The sequence below is a fragment of the Chaetomium tenue genome, assembly GCF_020726465.1.
Source record: "Chaetomium tenue strain MPI-SDFR-AT-0079 chromosome Unknown F5144scaffold_3, whole genome shotgun sequence".
Classification (NCBI taxonomy): domain Eukaryota; kingdom Fungi; phylum Ascomycota; class Sordariomycetes; order Sordariales; family Chaetomiaceae; genus Chaetomium; species Chaetomium tenue.
In genome coordinates, this window is record NW_027117331.1 from 937,417 (window position 1) to 953,499 (window position 16,083).

At 57.1% G+C, this 16,083-nt stretch overlaps 4 protein-coding genes and 1 non-coding gene across 5 annotated transcripts; 1 reads left to right on the forward strand and 4 right to left on the reverse strand.

Moving 5' to 3' along the window:
* Nucleotides 1-251: 251 nt before the first annotated feature.
* Nucleotides 252-5,864, reverse strand: F5144DRAFT_566218 (uncharacterized protein). Its single transcript, XM_066788543.1, has 3 exons — nucleotides 5,498-5,864; nucleotides 1,027-5,276; nucleotides 252-948 (listed from the first exon to the last, which is right to left on the reverse strand). Exons 1-3 carry the CDS (start codon nucleotides 5,634-5,636, stop codon nucleotides 544-546), a joined length of 4,794 nt encoding a protein of 1,597 aa, XP_066644357.1. The 5' UTR covers nucleotides 5,637-5,864; the 3' UTR covers nucleotides 252-543.
* Nucleotides 5,865-6,008: 144 nt separating this feature from the next.
* Nucleotides 6,009-7,410, reverse strand: F5144DRAFT_566221 (ADP-ribosylation factor family-domain-containing protein). Its single transcript, XM_066788544.1, has 6 exons — nucleotides 7,161-7,410; nucleotides 6,991-7,101; nucleotides 6,903-6,919; nucleotides 6,704-6,849; nucleotides 6,567-6,647; nucleotides 6,009-6,497 (listed from the first exon to the last, which is right to left on the reverse strand). The coding sequence occupies exons 1-6, from the start codon at nucleotides 7,217-7,219 to the stop codon at nucleotides 6,366-6,368; spliced, it is 546 nt and encodes a 181-aa protein (XP_066644358.1). The 5' UTR covers nucleotides 7,220-7,410; the 3' UTR covers nucleotides 6,009-6,365.
* A 1,331-nt stretch (nucleotides 7,411-8,741) lies between these two features.
* On the forward strand, nucleotides 8,742-10,985 carry F5144DRAFT_619523 (uncharacterized protein; the record flags this gene model as incomplete). The annotated part of the gene is made up of 1 exon (XM_066791978.1): nucleotides 8,742-10,985. The coding sequence occupies one exon, from the start codon at nucleotides 8,742-8,744 to the stop codon at nucleotides 10,830-10,832; it is 2,091 nt and encodes a 696-aa protein (XP_066644359.1). The 3' UTR covers nucleotides 10,833-10,985.
* A 206-nt stretch (nucleotides 10,986-11,191) lies between these two features.
* On the reverse strand, nucleotides 11,192-14,641 carry F5144DRAFT_566225 (uncharacterized protein). Its single transcript, XM_066788545.1, has 6 exons — nucleotides 14,129-14,641; nucleotides 13,889-14,073; nucleotides 12,260-13,836; nucleotides 12,113-12,204; nucleotides 11,803-12,035; nucleotides 11,192-11,742 (listed from the first exon to the last, which is right to left on the reverse strand). The coding sequence occupies exons 1-6, from the start codon at nucleotides 14,175-14,177 to the stop codon at nucleotides 11,383-11,385; spliced, it is 2,496 nt and encodes an 831-aa protein (XP_066644360.1). The 5' UTR covers nucleotides 14,178-14,641; the 3' UTR covers nucleotides 11,192-11,382.
* Nucleotides 14,642-15,789: 1,148 nt separating this feature from the next.
* Nucleotides 15,790-15,861, reverse strand: F5144DRAFT_t84. Its single transcript has one exon. It is a non-coding gene; the product is annotated as a tRNA-Arg (tRNA).
* Nucleotides 15,862-16,083: the final 222 nt, after the last annotated feature.

Genomic DNA, 16,083 nt, shown 5'->3' on the forward strand with positions numbered 1-16,083 from the left:
TACCTGAAAATGGCGGGGTGCTGGTTGGCTTTTTAACTACCTACTGGCGTTTGGGGGTTCGGAACGGATGGGAAGAGGCCTGGTACTGACTTTGCTTGGGCATGACTGGCGTTTGGGAGTTAATATACAGGCTGTAAAGCCGTCACTTCACGGGAGAAGAAGGTACTGGTATAAAGTGTCAACCAGGCTGGCACCACAAAAAGTCTACACATGCTTCGTTTGCTGGGGGGCACAGACAGTCAACAACGTGATACCATTTGGTTTCAGGCATATATGAACAAAATACACACGTCCAGACAACTACCAGACACAAATGCCCAGAGCATTATTTTCCATTAACGCCAACATGCTATGCCGCAGGCAGACCGCCATCTAACAAGAAGCCTTCCCTCCGACGCCAAAAGCAGCCGGCACCCTGCCGCCTATGCACCCCACCCCGTATATGACCCGCGCCGTACAAGCGCCCAGATGATGACATCAAGCCAGCAACAATATCCCACATGACCACCAACCCACCCATCTCATCTATTACCCACCCACCGCTTACTCCGCCAACGCCTGCAGCGCCTGCGTCAACGGCACGATCCTCAAACTCCGCGCCCTCTTCAACGGACTCGGCGTCGGCCCACCACCACCACCACCACCACCACCCTGCGGACTAGCGTGCATCACGGTTGGGCTATTCCCGTCGCGCCACTTCCGAAACACGCTCTTCAGGTCGCGCGGGATGCCCTCCAGCACGACGGTGGAGATGGGCACGAAGGGGCGGTCCTCCATGCCGGCGGCCAGGATGGCATACTCCTGGGCAAAGTCGAGGGCGTTGCGGAAGGCGGCGTACTGGTGCTGGGAGCGGGCGCCGACGATGATGTACATCTCGAAGAAGGCGTCGAGGACGTAGATGTTGGAGGGGAGGAGGTCGGTTTGGGAGAAGGGGGAGAGTTCGGTGATCTTTTTTTTTAGGGTGTTAGCTTGCTGTGCTGTGCTGTGATGGGTAATAATAGAGTGGTGGGGTGAGGGACAACAAACCTGGTGCTTGTCGGCTGCGTTGGCGCAAAACAGCCGCGTGCAGTACTTGTCGTAGCTGGGCTTCAACCGCCAGTGGTCGGCCGAGGTGGGCCGTGTCCCGCCGTTAAAGATGTGCCAGAAGCTATCGGGCTCGCTGCCCTCTTCTACCTCGAGGAGCTCGCCCATCAGCGCGAGGTCCATACCCACAAGCCGGGCGCAGCCCAGTTCCTCGACATCGCTGCCCTTGCCCTTCCAGAGGTAGCACTTCCCCTGTTGGGCGATGAGGTAGGGGAACCCAGAGCAGAGGCTGAGTGGAGAGAAGTCGACCTCGTCGAAGGCGACCTGGCTCAGGTAGCGCCGGCCGCAAAGCATGTTGGGCGCGAGCGAGTCGTACTTATTGCTCGACCCGCGGCGGACGATGACAATCCCGCCGAGCGCCTGCAGGAACTCGGACGTCTCCTTGCCCTGCGTGAGCTTGACCAGCTTCCCGCCATAGGCTCTCGCTTCTCGGGCCGCAAAAAGGTGGGCGTCGTCAACCTGTGACTCGGGCACCTCATCGCCAGCCCAGAAGTAGACCTCGGTCGCCTTCCTTCCGGTGCTATCAATGAAGTTGTGGGGGCAAAGGTACATCTCGCGCTCGAACAAGACCCGTTCGTGGTGCGACGGCACAGGCATCTTCTTGCCCTCGGCTGTGATCTGGATGAGTTGGGCCCGCTGGGTCTGGATTTTGGCAGTTGAGGCCGGCCGCTTCAAGAGAATGTCGGCTGCGTCGACAGTGTATCTGCGCCTAGGGCGCTCTGGCCCGAAGAATTCGTGGATGAGATCCGAGGCCTCCGCAGCTTGTTTCCCTGGTGACCGTGTAGGGGAGTGGATGCGGGGAGCTGGCGCTGGAGGAGACATTATCGCAGGAGGTGCAGGGAGTGGTCTCGCGGTTTTGGGAGGCAAGGGTGGCGGTAGCTCAGCCTCTGCAGGCTTCTGAATCGTTGGTCTCGGTGATACCGCTGCTTGCGTTAAGCCTAGGCCGATACCACCAAACGCGGCCGCGCCGTTCTTGATCGGAAGCGCAGGCTTCAATTCACCTTGCTCGTTTCCCGCGTGCTTCGCGATTGAGGGTGATTCAAGGCCGGGAAAGCGGTCCTTTACCGGGGAGGACGACCTCGATCTGAAGGAGTCAGAACGATCCCTGACCAAAGAGAGCGGCCTCCCAGTGATAGATTCGGAGCGATCCCTCACCATAGACGTGGGCCTTGCCGTGATAGATTCGGCTCGGTCCCTGACTAGAGACATGGGCCTGGTGGCTATGGAGTTAGAGCGGTCCTTGACCGGCGATGATGACCTCGGTTTCACAGGTTCGGGCGTTGGGATTGATTGGTCCTGTTCATCTAGGAACCTCGACATCCTTTTCATATCGAGCTTTTTCGGTGAGGATGGCTGCGAAGCGATCTCGCTGCTAGCTTCGGCGGGCTTGGGTGATTGCTGATTCAATGCTGCCAGAGCTGCCACCTGCTCATGGACCTTGGTGGGCGAACGGGGACGCGTCTTGATCGGGGTGGACCCAACCAGGTTGATGGGCTGGCCAACTGGTTTCGACTCCTCTTTGGACATACGTCCGGTTGAGTCCACGAGAGAGATGACCTCACCCGCAAGCTTTGTCCTGTCCTGCATTAGAGACTTTCTACGCTCCATCAACGAAACGCCCCCGGGGATCGTCGGTGTAAATTTCTCAGGCTTAGGAGAAACAACAGGCTTTCCTTGTTTCGAGGAGACTGCCGCTTGCTCTAAAGGAGGAGAGGGGATGAACTCTTCTGACTTAGGCGGTGGAAACGACATCGTCTTTTTGGGTTCCAGCGGTGAGAGGATAGGTTTGCTCTCCGGCTCAGATGCTGCCCGGACCAGCGTCTCCTTGGGTTCCTCGGGCGCGGCAGCAACAGAAGTTGGAGCCTTCCTCCTAGGACCACGGGCTCGGTTCTTCGTCATGTGGGTTAGCTGAGGGCCCGGACCGGCAGGCTCCGTTGTTGTCGGCGTTCCCGAAGCGTCCGCCTTCCCGGGAGCCGATGGGGGCCCCCTTGCAAGGAGGCCAGCCAACGCAGGGTTGAAACGGTCTGCCAAGCCTCCGACCTTCCCTCCGATGCGAGTCGGTGCAACTGGATTAACAGTCGCCTCCCTGGTGGGCTCGGGAGATCCGATCGAAGAAGGTCCAGATCCCAAGCCGGGGATGTCATGCCTAGAACGCGTAGAGGCATGGCTAGACCGGTTCGAGCCGGTGAGTGAAGGGCTTTGCGATGGGAAGTCGGGAGTGGTTGGGGTTTGCTTAGAGAACGTGCCGGTCCGCTGCAGCACCAACTTCTTTGCAATCCCCTCGGGGATCGACTTCTCGCTGGCTGTGCTCGGTTCCCGGGTGATGCCCCGGCCCTCGTCCTGCGCCTTTCTGAAGTCATCTTTCTTCTTTAGAATCGCCTCCTTGAACTCGTCTACGTGTTCCGTCTTCTTGGGCCCGCCGGTTAAAGATAAACCCGCCTTTCCGCGCAGGATGTTATCCTTCAGCTCATCCGGCGCCACGTAGTTTTGTGTTTTGGTCCTCCGTAGGCTCCCAACAACGTTCTTCAACTCCTCGGCACTGTCCCCCGATTTGGGTTCAGGCGGCGGAGCCCGAGGTTTGAGGTTGGCGCGGAAATCTTTCTTCGACGGGATGCCAGGCTTAGTCTTAGTCACGGCTGCGAGTTCTCCCTGGCTCTCACTCGGGCCCTCCGTCGTTGGGGATGCCTTCCGAAGGCTTCCGCGCAACTCGGAAATAGCCGGCTTGTCGTCGGCCGTTGAGATGGGAGGGATAACTGGGAAGCCGCCTAGGACATTCGGCTTGAGACTTGCGCCCATAGGAGTGGACCTCATAAGCCCACCAGTCTTAACCTCGGTCTTCTTGGGCAAGGCCACGTCCCGAGCGAGGTCCGTGGTGGCTTTCTGTGCCTTCGCTTTGTTCAACTCGACCATCCAAGCTGGCTGAGCCGGTGCAGGTGCTGCCAGCTTCGCCTTGGGTGACTCGGGCTTGTTCAACGCAGCATCCAACCAGCTGGAGCTCTTCGTGGGGCTCCATCTTCGGGAATCCATTGTCTTGGAGGGACTCACGGGCGGACTAGTTGTTTCGTCGTCCCCCTTTGCCTTTGACTCCATTGGTGTGGTCGGCCGAGCGGGGGCGGCCTGTTCTTCTGACTCGGGTTCCTTCTCATCACTCGAACCGGGAGCAAGGGTAGGCATGTCCAACGGTCCCCCTAGCATGCTCTTTGGACGCCCTCCCGCTTTCGGGGTGGTAGGGCGTTGTGCGCTGTCCACAGTGCTTGCGCTGGATCGAACGGAATCCGATCGCTGGAAGCCGGCGGGTGAGTTAACGCTCCATCGTTTGACGCTGTCGGAGCGCTTCATCATGGCGCTCTGCACAAACCCACCCATCCCCTTGGTGGGAGAACGCGGTCTTGTGGGCGACGTCCGGCCTGGCGGCGAAGCTATGGACTGGCGATTAGCTGCAGCTGTGTCCGCGTCCTCCACGGTTTCGCCAGCTGGCGGATCCAGACGTTGGAAACCGGCCAAAGGGAGCGGAGAGCCAAGTTTGGCGGGTAGATTGGTGGGTGTCACTGGTCGGGCAGTCGGGCTCTCCTTGACTGGTTCTGGTGTTGACTCTTGCGACATGCCGGGAAGTTGGGTGCGCATGACGGGCATGTCTACCGTATCCTGGTCCTCCACCTGAGTCTTCCTGAAAGCCCCCGATCCCCGGCCCGGGTCAGCCGTCTGGCGGAACCACGAGGGGTCCTTTCCCGCCAGGGACTGGGCGATTTGATCCCGAGACAAAGTCGGCTCGGCCGGTTCGGCGCTGCCGGGAACGTTCCGGGCGGCATTCTCAGCAGCGACCATGGATAGAGGTCGGCTTTTAGGGCGATCGGAGGCCTGTGAGGTCGGTCGCCTCTGCCACGAGAGCGTGGATCGCGCGGACGGCATGCCGATCGACGGCGAGCCCAAGTTCACGCTAGCCCGTTTGAATTCTGAGTCGAATGGGGAGTCGTTCTCTTTTGTCGGGGAGCTCGACTGCTCGGCTGCGCTATTATTCATGGCATCGGAGGATGGTTCGAGGGTGCGTTGCCTGGGACTCCCGGAGCTCTCAAGCCCCGGTGATTCCAAACTCGTGTCGCCGGAAGCAGACGGGAGGATGCTGGCGCGGTGTGCTGTTGGCGGCGGAGTGTTTGCGGGTGATGACTTTTGCGGTGAAATCGATCTTGCGCGCTCTACAGAAAAAAACCTATCAGTGTTTTGGTCCAGAAAATCGTGGGCAATGCAGCCCAGGTAGGTGGGCAAATCCGGTAAGCAATGCCCCGAGCTCTCCTGGGTCCCCAGTGCGCAAGTTGCGGGAAGGCACGCGCACATGGGTTCGATTCGATGTTTTGGACGGAGGGGTGAAGCTGCCCGGTGGGAAGTGGTAGAGTAACGGGATCGGGATCGGGCGTACCTGCGCGCCGGGCCTGGCGTTCTTTCTTCTCCTGCAAGATCTTTTCTTCCAGGTCCCGCGATCGGGCCTCATCTTCCTCCTCTCGTCTCTCCTTCAGCAGCTCGACTGAGCGCAAAAAGTCGGATACCTCGTCAGACATGGCTGTTTCCGAGGCGACGTCTTCGGCATGACACACAACGGCAGTATGCAGTATTAATTGGGGGCACGGGGGCACGAGGAGAAGGTTGTCGGGGGAATCCTAGGACGGGTTGGATGTCAACATTCAAAACCCGAATCCTAGAATGGAAAGACTGAACACAAACAGGCAGAGTCCCGGAGGGGCAGTTTGATGTGCCCAGCCGGACCGGCTGCACGGGGCATCCACAGGGCTCACACGGGACGGGACTGGGGGGCTTGGCGCTGGCTCCAGTGTTCGGCCCTATGGCGCCCTCTAATAGGCTGAGCGGAGTCTGGTCTCACAGAGAGCCCTGTGTTGCTCTCCCGACGCTCTGGCCAAGTGCCCTCCCTCGCACCGGCATTGTTCAAAGCACTGCAACATCAAGCCAATCTACGCTTTGTTTCAGGATATTTCTGGACCAAAACCTGTGTCACTGTGGGTAGGATTTATTCTCGGACGTAAGAAATGGAACCAACCTGCTTCTCTTTCTCACCCAACTGGCAGGATGTTGGATTTGTTGGATTTGCTTTGCCACAAACCTCCCTAGACCCACATCACCATTTGTTTACATTGATTGTCCTAGTAACAAAGGGAAATTGGGCTCATCCGAGATTATTTACAGGGGGGCGGATATTGCCAACTTTTAGAACGACAAGAGAGGAAAAGATGAGGCAGAGCTACTAAGAATAACTGTACTTTGTATAACTTCCATCAGTACAAAAAGAGACGGGCCTTGGCATCCTCAACAACCCAGGCCAATCCTTCCTTGAGGTTCTCTCCAGTCATTGCACTACACCGGAGGATATTCCATTTGTGCGTCCGGATTTCGTCGAGTCGCAGAGCCTATGTCGGAACCGTGACGTTAGCGTAAACCCAACCAGGCCAAACCGGGGCTCGACAGTCAAGGCCAACCTTCAACAGTTCATCACTCCCCATGCACCCGGCAACATCGGTCTTGTTGGCAAACACCAGCAGACTTGCCCCTGAAAGACGCTTTTCTGCGCGTTAGTGACGAGCACCTGCGACAGGACAGCAACAGGGACCCTCACCTCTTCCTGAAGCAAGCCATGCAGCTCCTCTCTGCAGTCCTCGATGCGCAACCTGTCGGTAGCATCGACCACCCAAATCAAGGCATCCGTTTTCTCAAAATAATTGCGCCAGTAGGAACGGAGTGTTTTTTGGCCGCCGACGTCCCCTAGATGTTAAATCAGTGCTGGAAGCAGACAGACGAGAAGAGACTGTGCTGACATATGTTGAGCTTATATCTAACGTTGAGAGAGGTTAGCACATGTAACCTGCCTAATCGTGGTGAGTTCCCCAGAAAGTGCGAACATACCCGTCGTAGTCGATCGTCTTGATGATGAAGCCGAGGGTGGGGCTGACAGTGTTGACATCCTCACCCATTATCTTTTTGACAATGGTAGTTTTGCCTGCATTATCAAGGCCGCTGCATCAATATTAGCGAGGATAACTACCGCCAAATGAAGAATGTTCTGTGTGCCATACAGCATCAAGATGCGCAACTCCTTATCCTTGAGTCTCGCTTTGCGCAGAATGGAGAGCATATTTGCTTCGCTGCGGGGTCACAATACTGAGAGAGCCAAGAGAGCAACTTCTCGAATAATTACCAGAAACACCCGATGGAGCCGTCAATCATTGGGATTAAGCTAGTCGGTTACCACTCAAAATATCCAAGCACGCACATATCCTGCACCAGCGGTATGTTAAGAGGGGAAGTGAATTGCCCCCAGATCGGTGCCTGGTTTACACAAGCCAATGATAAGCGGAAAATAGATACGCAACCTGAAGGGGGCTCCCACGTGACAAATATCAACATCGCCGGTTTGCTTCATAGTTTATTTGTGCAATCATTTTCCCAACGCAAATAGGTATCCCCCTGTGCTAATCAATTACTGGTTACCTAAATGAAGCGGGATCCCACTATTCTCAACAAATGGCCGTTGATATCTTAGGTGCCCAGGACAGGCTCCACGCTATAGGAAGACGGGCACCCCGACAACAACAACCTGGAGTGCCTACAAAGGCAATGGCTAGGTCCTCATAACTCAGCTCTGGCCACGGTGGCCAAACTGTGTATCTCTTCCGTCTTGGAGATCGTTTCGACCAGGGTCCCAACTCCCAAGTCTTCACAAAAAACTGTGTGCGGGTAGAAGAGACAGCAAAATGCAATAAGAATATTATTATTCGAATACATTCTTAATGTACTTGCGATGCATCGCTGCCATTTTATCATGCAGCATTAGCTGTAGTGCCCAATGATTGAATGTGATGCTCCAGGTAACAACTCCCTTAGGCCTCTTGCCCATTGAAATGGCCTGCCTCAAAAGCGCCTTCCCAACCTGGAAGTTTAGGTTCTAGGACTGCTGCTAAAATTTTAATCTGATCTGTTTTGCTACTGCCTGTGCAAGTTTGAACGAATAGCTTTAAATACTTGGCTTAGTCTGGGGCTAAATCAGGCACCTTCCTTTCATCCCTTCTCGCTCTTATCATCCTACGGAAAACACCAAACTTGTCCACCAACTCGTTCTTCACAAGCTTCACTTTTCCGGAGCATATCTGCACACCTCTCTGCACACCTATCAGCCGCCAGGGCTGTTAAAATTCTGTTCTTCTCCGCCTTGGATTGCACACAGTTTACCATTTGGTAAGAAATATCCCCTGTGCCCCAAATTATTTCCTCTTCCCCCTCTCTTTCTCTCGCCATCTCCAAACAGCCCTGCAAGTCAACCGGGCATGCTGGCATCGGGAGAACTCCCATTTATACCATAGGATTTGGTATACGTTGTCCAATATCTCAATCCTCAGAAATCGATTGAAAGCATTATCGTTTGCGACTTCTCGACAAGTAAGTCCATCCCTCCTTGCTCCAGAGCGGCCCCAAGCATAGATGGATGCTCACCAGCTCAACGCAGCTTGCCTACCTATGCGATTATGTCTTTCTGATTTAAATCACTTTGAAAATACATCGCAACGTAAGTCGCTCAGGGCCGCCTGTATGGCGTTTTGTTCGCTGACAATTCAACTCTTCTTAGTCGAGTCTTCTGCAACATGTTTCATCACGGCACCATGGAAACCACCAAGCCGAGTGCGGGTTTGAGCTCCAAGGAGGCCCGTGATCTGGACTCTCCAGATTTGGAGAACGCATTTCTTTCCGCCATCGGTTTTGCGCGTCCTGCAAAAAGCAGCATCGAGCCGCACAATGTGCCCACTGCCACACAGCCCACGCCTCAACCCCCGAAGGCTCAGAACCCACCCCAGCCCATGGCGGTCCAGCCCACAGCGCTCCGCGCTCGGCAGGCACGAGCGATAAACGAACCTCAACTGACGAACACCTACTGGGATGCTCAGCGCATTGCAAAGGGCATCGTCGACCCATCGATGTATCCCGTAACCGGGACTCGGACAATGTGGGCCAAAGCGGCCGAGTGGCCTGACCTAAGGTCTCTTGACCTCGAGTCTTGGGAACAGCCTGACGAATCCACGCCGACCTATCGTTCTCCAGTTCACCAGCCATTTTTGCCAGCTAACCCCAATCCTAGGTACAGAACGCCGGAGGCACAAGAGCACAGCTACCCTCCCAAATCGCCTTCGCTTTCCAGCGGAACCGATACGAGCGAGATGAGTCGCGCACGTGGAGGTGGTCACCGAGGACGTGGCCGGCGTGGAGGTGGCCGCCCCAAGGAGGAAGACGTGCGCACGACTGATGGGGAGAGAGATGTGATACGCCCTCCTCGCCTCGACCAAATGGACCTCGACCTGCGTCAATATCGGCTGCCACGCCCAAACAAGAACTATGCTGGATCGTCGTACAGCCTTCCGTCCTTGGGATCCGGATTCAATGTGAGCGACACCGGTGTTGACACACGGGCCGCTGAAGGCACAGATGCGGACATTAGGAACACCATCGGCCTGCCGCATAGAATCTACGCCTCAGGAAACTCCTGGACCGTGTATGGCCTCCGGAACGAGAGTGGTCGAAACGAGGAGGAGATCTTTACAGAAAAGTCCTATCTTGAGTCGTTCATTGGCGCCTGGCAGGCACGAATTCCTCAGACCCCGGTAGTTACCTTTGATAGGGATGACACCCATTGGAGGTGTGACATCGACACTCTCACAGGGAATCTCCTAGAGCCCATCAGCCACCCGGATTCTACTGTTGGCATCAGACCGCAGAATCCACAAGAGGAGTGGCGGCGCCAAATCTGGAGCACCGCCCTCTCAATCAAAAAGTACAACGAGCAAAAGAGCGGCCGCCCTGGTGGGGACAGGCGCCGCAACACCCCTATGGTACTGGAGTTTGAGGGTCCAGCAACCATCAACCAGAACTTGCCCGTCGTGGTTCACGAGCCGGTGATTGAGACGCCCGAATTCCACCGTTTTGTTCCACGAATTCCCTCGTTCCTGCGTCCAGCCGAAAAGTGTGACCTGGAGGCGGTGCGGGCTATTTACAATTGGGAGGTGGAACATGGCATCCAAGCTCTCGACTCTCAACCTCTCACAGTCGAAGATTTTGAGAGGATCCTCGCCACCACGCAGCAACTCGGCTTGCCGTTCCTTGTTGCCGTCCGTGGTTCGGCCAGGAACTTGGGCGTGGCCAACTGCAATACCTCATTCTCGGTCTTCAAACAGGTGCCGTTTAATGGAGAGAAGCGTGGCGAGATCCTGGGCTTTGCCTACCTGTCTGTTTGGCAGCCCGGCCTTTGGGGCAGCACTGTCTGTAGCAGCAGAGCCACGGGCAAGATCAACGTCTTCGTCCATCCCGACTACAAGCGCAACAAGATTGGCTTCTCGCTTCTCGACATGCTACTGACGACCGTCTCGGACTGCTTCTCGTCCGAGGCCGCGTACGATTTCATTGATGCTGACAACAGCCCCGTCTACAAGAAGACGCGCGGCCGCAGGCGGCAACACTTCAAAGTGTATCTGAGCTATCGCATCCCGCATAAGAGTGGTTGGGATGAGAAGGCGGCGAACCCGGACGACCTGGTCTGGGTTAAGAAACTGGTTCAAGACAACCTCAACTTCACGGAGCTCGTCCGCTTTGAGGCCGTCCATCGCACCCCCAAGGGTCGGAAGGAGCCGGTTTGCTGGCTAGATGAGGTCCTCTTTGAGCACACTTGCGCTTTTGGCCCGGGTGCCGTCGATCCCGATTATTAGCCCTCCGTCGACTCGTGTTTCCCTTGGCTTTAGCGCTTTGTGGTGGTGAAAGAGATGGCTGGTGGGGGCATTTGATGCTTTGCCTGTTTCCATGCACATGGTTCTCATATATTTGGGAGGTTGCGATCAGGGTCAGGTTTATGTTGGTGTTTGGTGATTGGTATTTTGTATTGCTTTTCCTTCTCATAGCTGATAGCGCGCCTCGTCGTTGTGGCATAGCTGACGGATCTGGAGCCATTGGTGTCTGGTATTCGGATGATGGCTTGGGCTGAAGTTAGGAGAAGGGATAGTTGATGTTTAGGGAGCCTCAATACTGATTTTCCCCCACTTGTTTGTGCACGTTCCTAGAAGAAGAAGCCCTTTGCAAAACTGATCAGGTTCGAATTTATGTACGATCAAAAAAGAACTATAGACATGAAACGAAACGCAGGTTTGTATGTGTATATGTATGGTTATGCACCTTACCAACCCCCCAAACCTCGAATCCCCCCTTTATAATAGAACCCCATTACCAATCACACCAGGACAGACCGTCCTACCCCCCGGCGCTTTACAAGCACTGCGAGTAGTAGGGGTTCTGGGCCTGGCAGGTGGTGCCGGCGGCGCAGATGAAGCTGCCGGTCCACTGCTTGCCGCCGCACTGGCCGTAGCGGGGCACGGCCTTGAGGGCGGGGAGGGCGAGGATGCGCTGCGAGGCGTGCTCGGCGGCGGTCACGATGTACGAGGTGGGGTTGGTGGTGGGCACACCGGGGAAGATGGAGGCGTCGACGACGAACAGGTTGTCCGTGCCCCACACCTTGGTGTTCAGGTCCACCACGGCGCTGCCGCCGTTCTGCCGGCCGTCGTCGGAGCCGATCTTGTTCGTGCCCATCCAGTGGTTGGCGCGGCGGTTGCTGGTCGCGACGACCATCTGTAAGGGGGGTTAGTATTTTATGCAGGTGAGGGAAGCAGGGAGGTGATAAACACGTACGTTGTTGACGTAGTCGCGGGCAGAGACGCTCGCGTTGGGGAAGGTCCAGGTCAGGCCCTGGACGGAGCTGAGGGCGGCCTTAAGGTTGACAATGCCCTGGATGACGGCCTCCTTGTCGTTGGGGTCCTTGAGGTAGGGGACGTCCGAGACGACGGTGGTGAGGGCGGGGGTGATGGTCATGCGGCCACGCGAGGTGGCGCCACGGCCGAGGTACTGCGAGATGGTCATGGCCTCTGTTGTGGGGGGAAGGGGTCAGTGGATTGTTCTTTGCTTTTTTTTGTTACAAGGGGGGTTAGAGAGGGGAACGTACTGCCGTTGGGGGTGTCAAGGCTGCCCTCGACACGGGCAGTCCACTGGAGCTGACGGACACGGCCATCGGCACCCTTGATCTCCTCCCACATACTGGTTTCGGTTAGTTAAATGGCTTGGGGCGATCCGGGGACATGGTGTAACTCACATAGGGCCAATGTTGGGGGCAGCCTGGGCAAGGATGCCAGTGCGCTTGCTAAGGTAGCTGGTCTTGTCGGCAGCAATGGGGTCGGTCCACGCCGCGTAGAAGTCGTAGAAAGAAACATCAGGGTGGGTGATGACGGTGTCGGTGTTAAGATGGTCGTCCAGGTTGTAGCCAACCGGGAGGTTGATCCACGACGCATCGCTGATCATGGTCGCGCCATCCTTCTCGGAGGCCTTGACAATCTCGAGCTGGTCGGCCGGGCCGATACCACTGCGCAACAGGATCTTGGCGCTTCCGAAAGCGCCGGAGGACAGAATGACGCGGCCGGTAACGCTGGTGACGGGCACGATACCCTTGTAGCCACCGTCACGGAAGGCCTCGACCTCGACACCGGTGATGTGGCCACCCTCACGGATGACACGCTTAACTGAGGTGTTGAGCCAGAGGTTGAAGTTGCTGCGCTTCTTGGCGCTGGTCAGGTAGGTGGCCAGGGGGCCGTTGCGCTGACCGCCGGCGAACATGAAGGGGGCGTTGGAGAAGGTGCGGTTCTTGCGGTCGGGGGCCGAGTTGGCCGTGACTTTGCTCCAGCCACCGGCAGTCAGACCGCTGGCGAGCATGTTGAAGCCTTGCTGGTAGTAGCGCTTGCCGTCGGTCGAGGGGGCATCGGTACCCGGGATGCGCTGGAGGACGCGGCCGATGGCGGCCTGGACGTCACGGTACTTCCAGCCGGTGGGGAAGATGTAGTCCCAGTCGAGAGAGTAGGGCTTGTACCACAGACCGGCGTTCACAGCAGTGCCGCCGCCGAGGACGCAACCGGCCATCTGGTCGGTGTCCTCGCACGCAATACCCTTAGAGTCGACCCAGATCTGGTTGCACAGGCCGGGGACGTCGAAGCGGGTAAGGCCGGTGCCCTCGAGCCACGCGGGGCCGAGAGTGCCGCCGTGCTCGCCGGTCGAGGCGAAACCCTTCTCGATGAGCAGCACCTTCTTGCCGGCCTCGCTGAGCTTGTCAGCAGAGGGGATACCACCGGCACCACCACCAACGACGATGTAGTCGAACACAGCATCCGTCGGCACGGGGACGCTGATGACGTCAGTCGGGGTCGAGCTGTCGCAGTCGCCCGCGACGGTCTTGGTAGCCTGGGCAGCCCAGGCGGTGTAGGACGGGTTGGCGGCGTTGGCGTCGAGCTGGGCGCCCCAGATACCCATGCCGTTGTCGTGCTGGTCGATAGTGATCTGGTCCGGGCAGGTAGGGTTGCCAACCTCGCCGAAGGCCTGGACCCAACCGAGGACCAAGGCACCGGCGCTGGTCGAGACGCTGCGCTCGGCGCCGTCCTGGCTCCAGTGGAAGCAGTTCTGGCACCTGAAGACCAGGGTGAAGTGCGTCGAGTTGATGGTAGACGAGACCTGGGTGATCTCGGCATCCCCCTTGTAAACATCCGGCATGGCGTAGCCGGTCGCGAAGCGGAGGGTGGTGTAGACGGTATCCTCGTGGGGCCAGGCCGTGATGAGGAGCGAGTTGGTCATGGGGCCGCCCAGGGAGACACCGCACCATCCCGCGCCTTCAGTCCTCGCACATTGCTAGGGAAGTTAGCCTCTGGGAGCGACACCTCTGCGGTCTTTTGGAACATACCAGGTAACCGAGGAACTCTGAGGCATCGGTCGAGAGAGCATTCTCGGGCAGAGCCACACCGAACTTGAAACCTCCCTGAGTCTGGGCACCGCCGTTGGCGATGCTCCAAGAGTTGAAGATGATGCCAGAGTCCGCGTCAGTGAAAGTGACGGGAACGTTGTTCTGGGCAAGGGCAGACGGCAGGACTACAAGATGGGTGTTAGTGGCTGGCGGGCTTAACGTGACCCGACTCGTACTTACACGATGCCGCCGCCGCAAGGGCGCCAACGAAGCGAGAGGAAGACCTCATCGTGGAGTGCAGAGACTAGTTTACCTCGACTCTACCGGCGTACAGGCACACAAAGAGATGGCAACCCGAGGACATAGCTTCCCTCTTAAGCCATCGTCGAAGGCCCCCTTTCCCTGAACTCGGCACCAGGCAATCCGGCACGCTTCCACCTCTAGTGGAGGGGCAAATGAGGGACAGGGTACGCAAAATCTCCGGTAGGTGGAACGGCGGCAACCCTGTCCGCCATCGCGAGCAGGATGCAACTCCAACGATGCATCCGGGGAATAGGCAAGGACATCCCACGACGGATGAAGCGAGTGGAGGCCACGGGAACACCTAGGTGCGGCGCGGACAGCTGACCACCACCTCCATGTCTATCTCGTAATGCTTGTAATCTGTAGTCTAGACTCACAGAAGGGGATTGTCCGCCGTTTCTCAACGCGGTAAGACGCCGAAGCTTACGTTGGGAGGTGCCTGAGAGAGAGCTGTGATATGCCATGGTTCCGGCATACTACAGCACGCCATACTCTTTCGGTCTTGCCCGAGTCGGGGGGGTTTGGCAACCCAACTTGGTTCCAGTTCCAGTTACAGTTCGCCTGCAGCACACAAACCGGGTCGGTGGGTATGAGAGTGGCTGCCACGCCGAAGTCGACGCCTCGGATGGGAAGTCCCGGTGATTACAGGGGCGGCAGCAGGGCAGCGGCAGGGGTAGTGGCAGGGCCGTGCCGTTCGGCGCCCAGAACGGGAGGCAGGCTGGGCCAGCATCGCGGTTAATTGGCAGCAAGCCAAGACTTGTTCCTGGGGCTTGGGCTCCCGGCGAGCCGCAGCCATTCCGTAAACGATCTCGACGGCGCATGGCCTCCGAGAGCCCCGCCGTTCGAAGGCCGCCCGAAGTTCCCGGCTCGAGAGCCTGGGCCAACGAGGAGCCCGATGTTTGTCATGATGATGGGCTTGGCGGTTGTCTGGGCGTAGCAGACTCGTGGAGAATAAGAGGAAACCCCGCGTCGAATCCTCTAGGATCTCACTTGCGCAATATTGAGGACGATTTGAGATGCGGAAGATGTGAAGAAGCAGATCGAGGCAGATGGGAGGGGCGCCGGGTATTTTGAGAATGTTGCAGCGATATCGAAAGAGGAAGGTATCGTCGCCCACGACCCGAAAACCCGGTCGTTGCCCCTACCTCTTGTTGCTCATCACTCTGCCGTACCATGCGGACCTGCTTGGGCCACTCGAATGATTTCCACCATTGATTACTCCGATCCAATTGACCAGTCGAAGGAGTGATCCGGGGCGCATCTTGATTGCGTTGATCAGCGAGAGCCGCATCTTCAGAAGCACCGGAATTCTGGAACCAAGGAAATGATCAGCCATTGTTAAAACTTTCTTTGATTGCGGCTCATGCAGAAGCGGTAGTGGCAGCGAGACGGGAGAGTCAACTGCTTGATGCCGAACTGAAAGTGGGGGGGCGGGTGGCGGCGAGAGTGTGTCTCAGTTGGCTGAACAAAATGCAACTACGAATTAAATAAAAATTGTTGGTACCTTCCTTTCCAATCTGTTGGCCACGAAGAGAAACACAGCCCAGAAAAGAATTTGAGCGGGTGCGCTTTCCCGACAAAACTCAAAAAGTTAGGAACGACCCACGTGCGGCTCGAACGCACAATCTCCAGAGCCGAAATCTGGCGCCTTACCATTTGGCCAGCGGGCCTCGAATTGCTCGAATTGTGTTACATTGCCTTGTAAAAAAAAGATCCTATAACCCCTTGCTTTGTTGGAAATATCGGAGGAAAGAAAGTCCGAAGTGGCGATTCGCTGAAATGATATGAAAGTGGGTCGGAGCTGACCGTGGTGAGGCGGGTAAAAGCGGGCCTGCCAAGCGAACGCCGAAATGTGGGGTTGCGATTGGCTTTGACTTTTTTTCTGGTGCTCC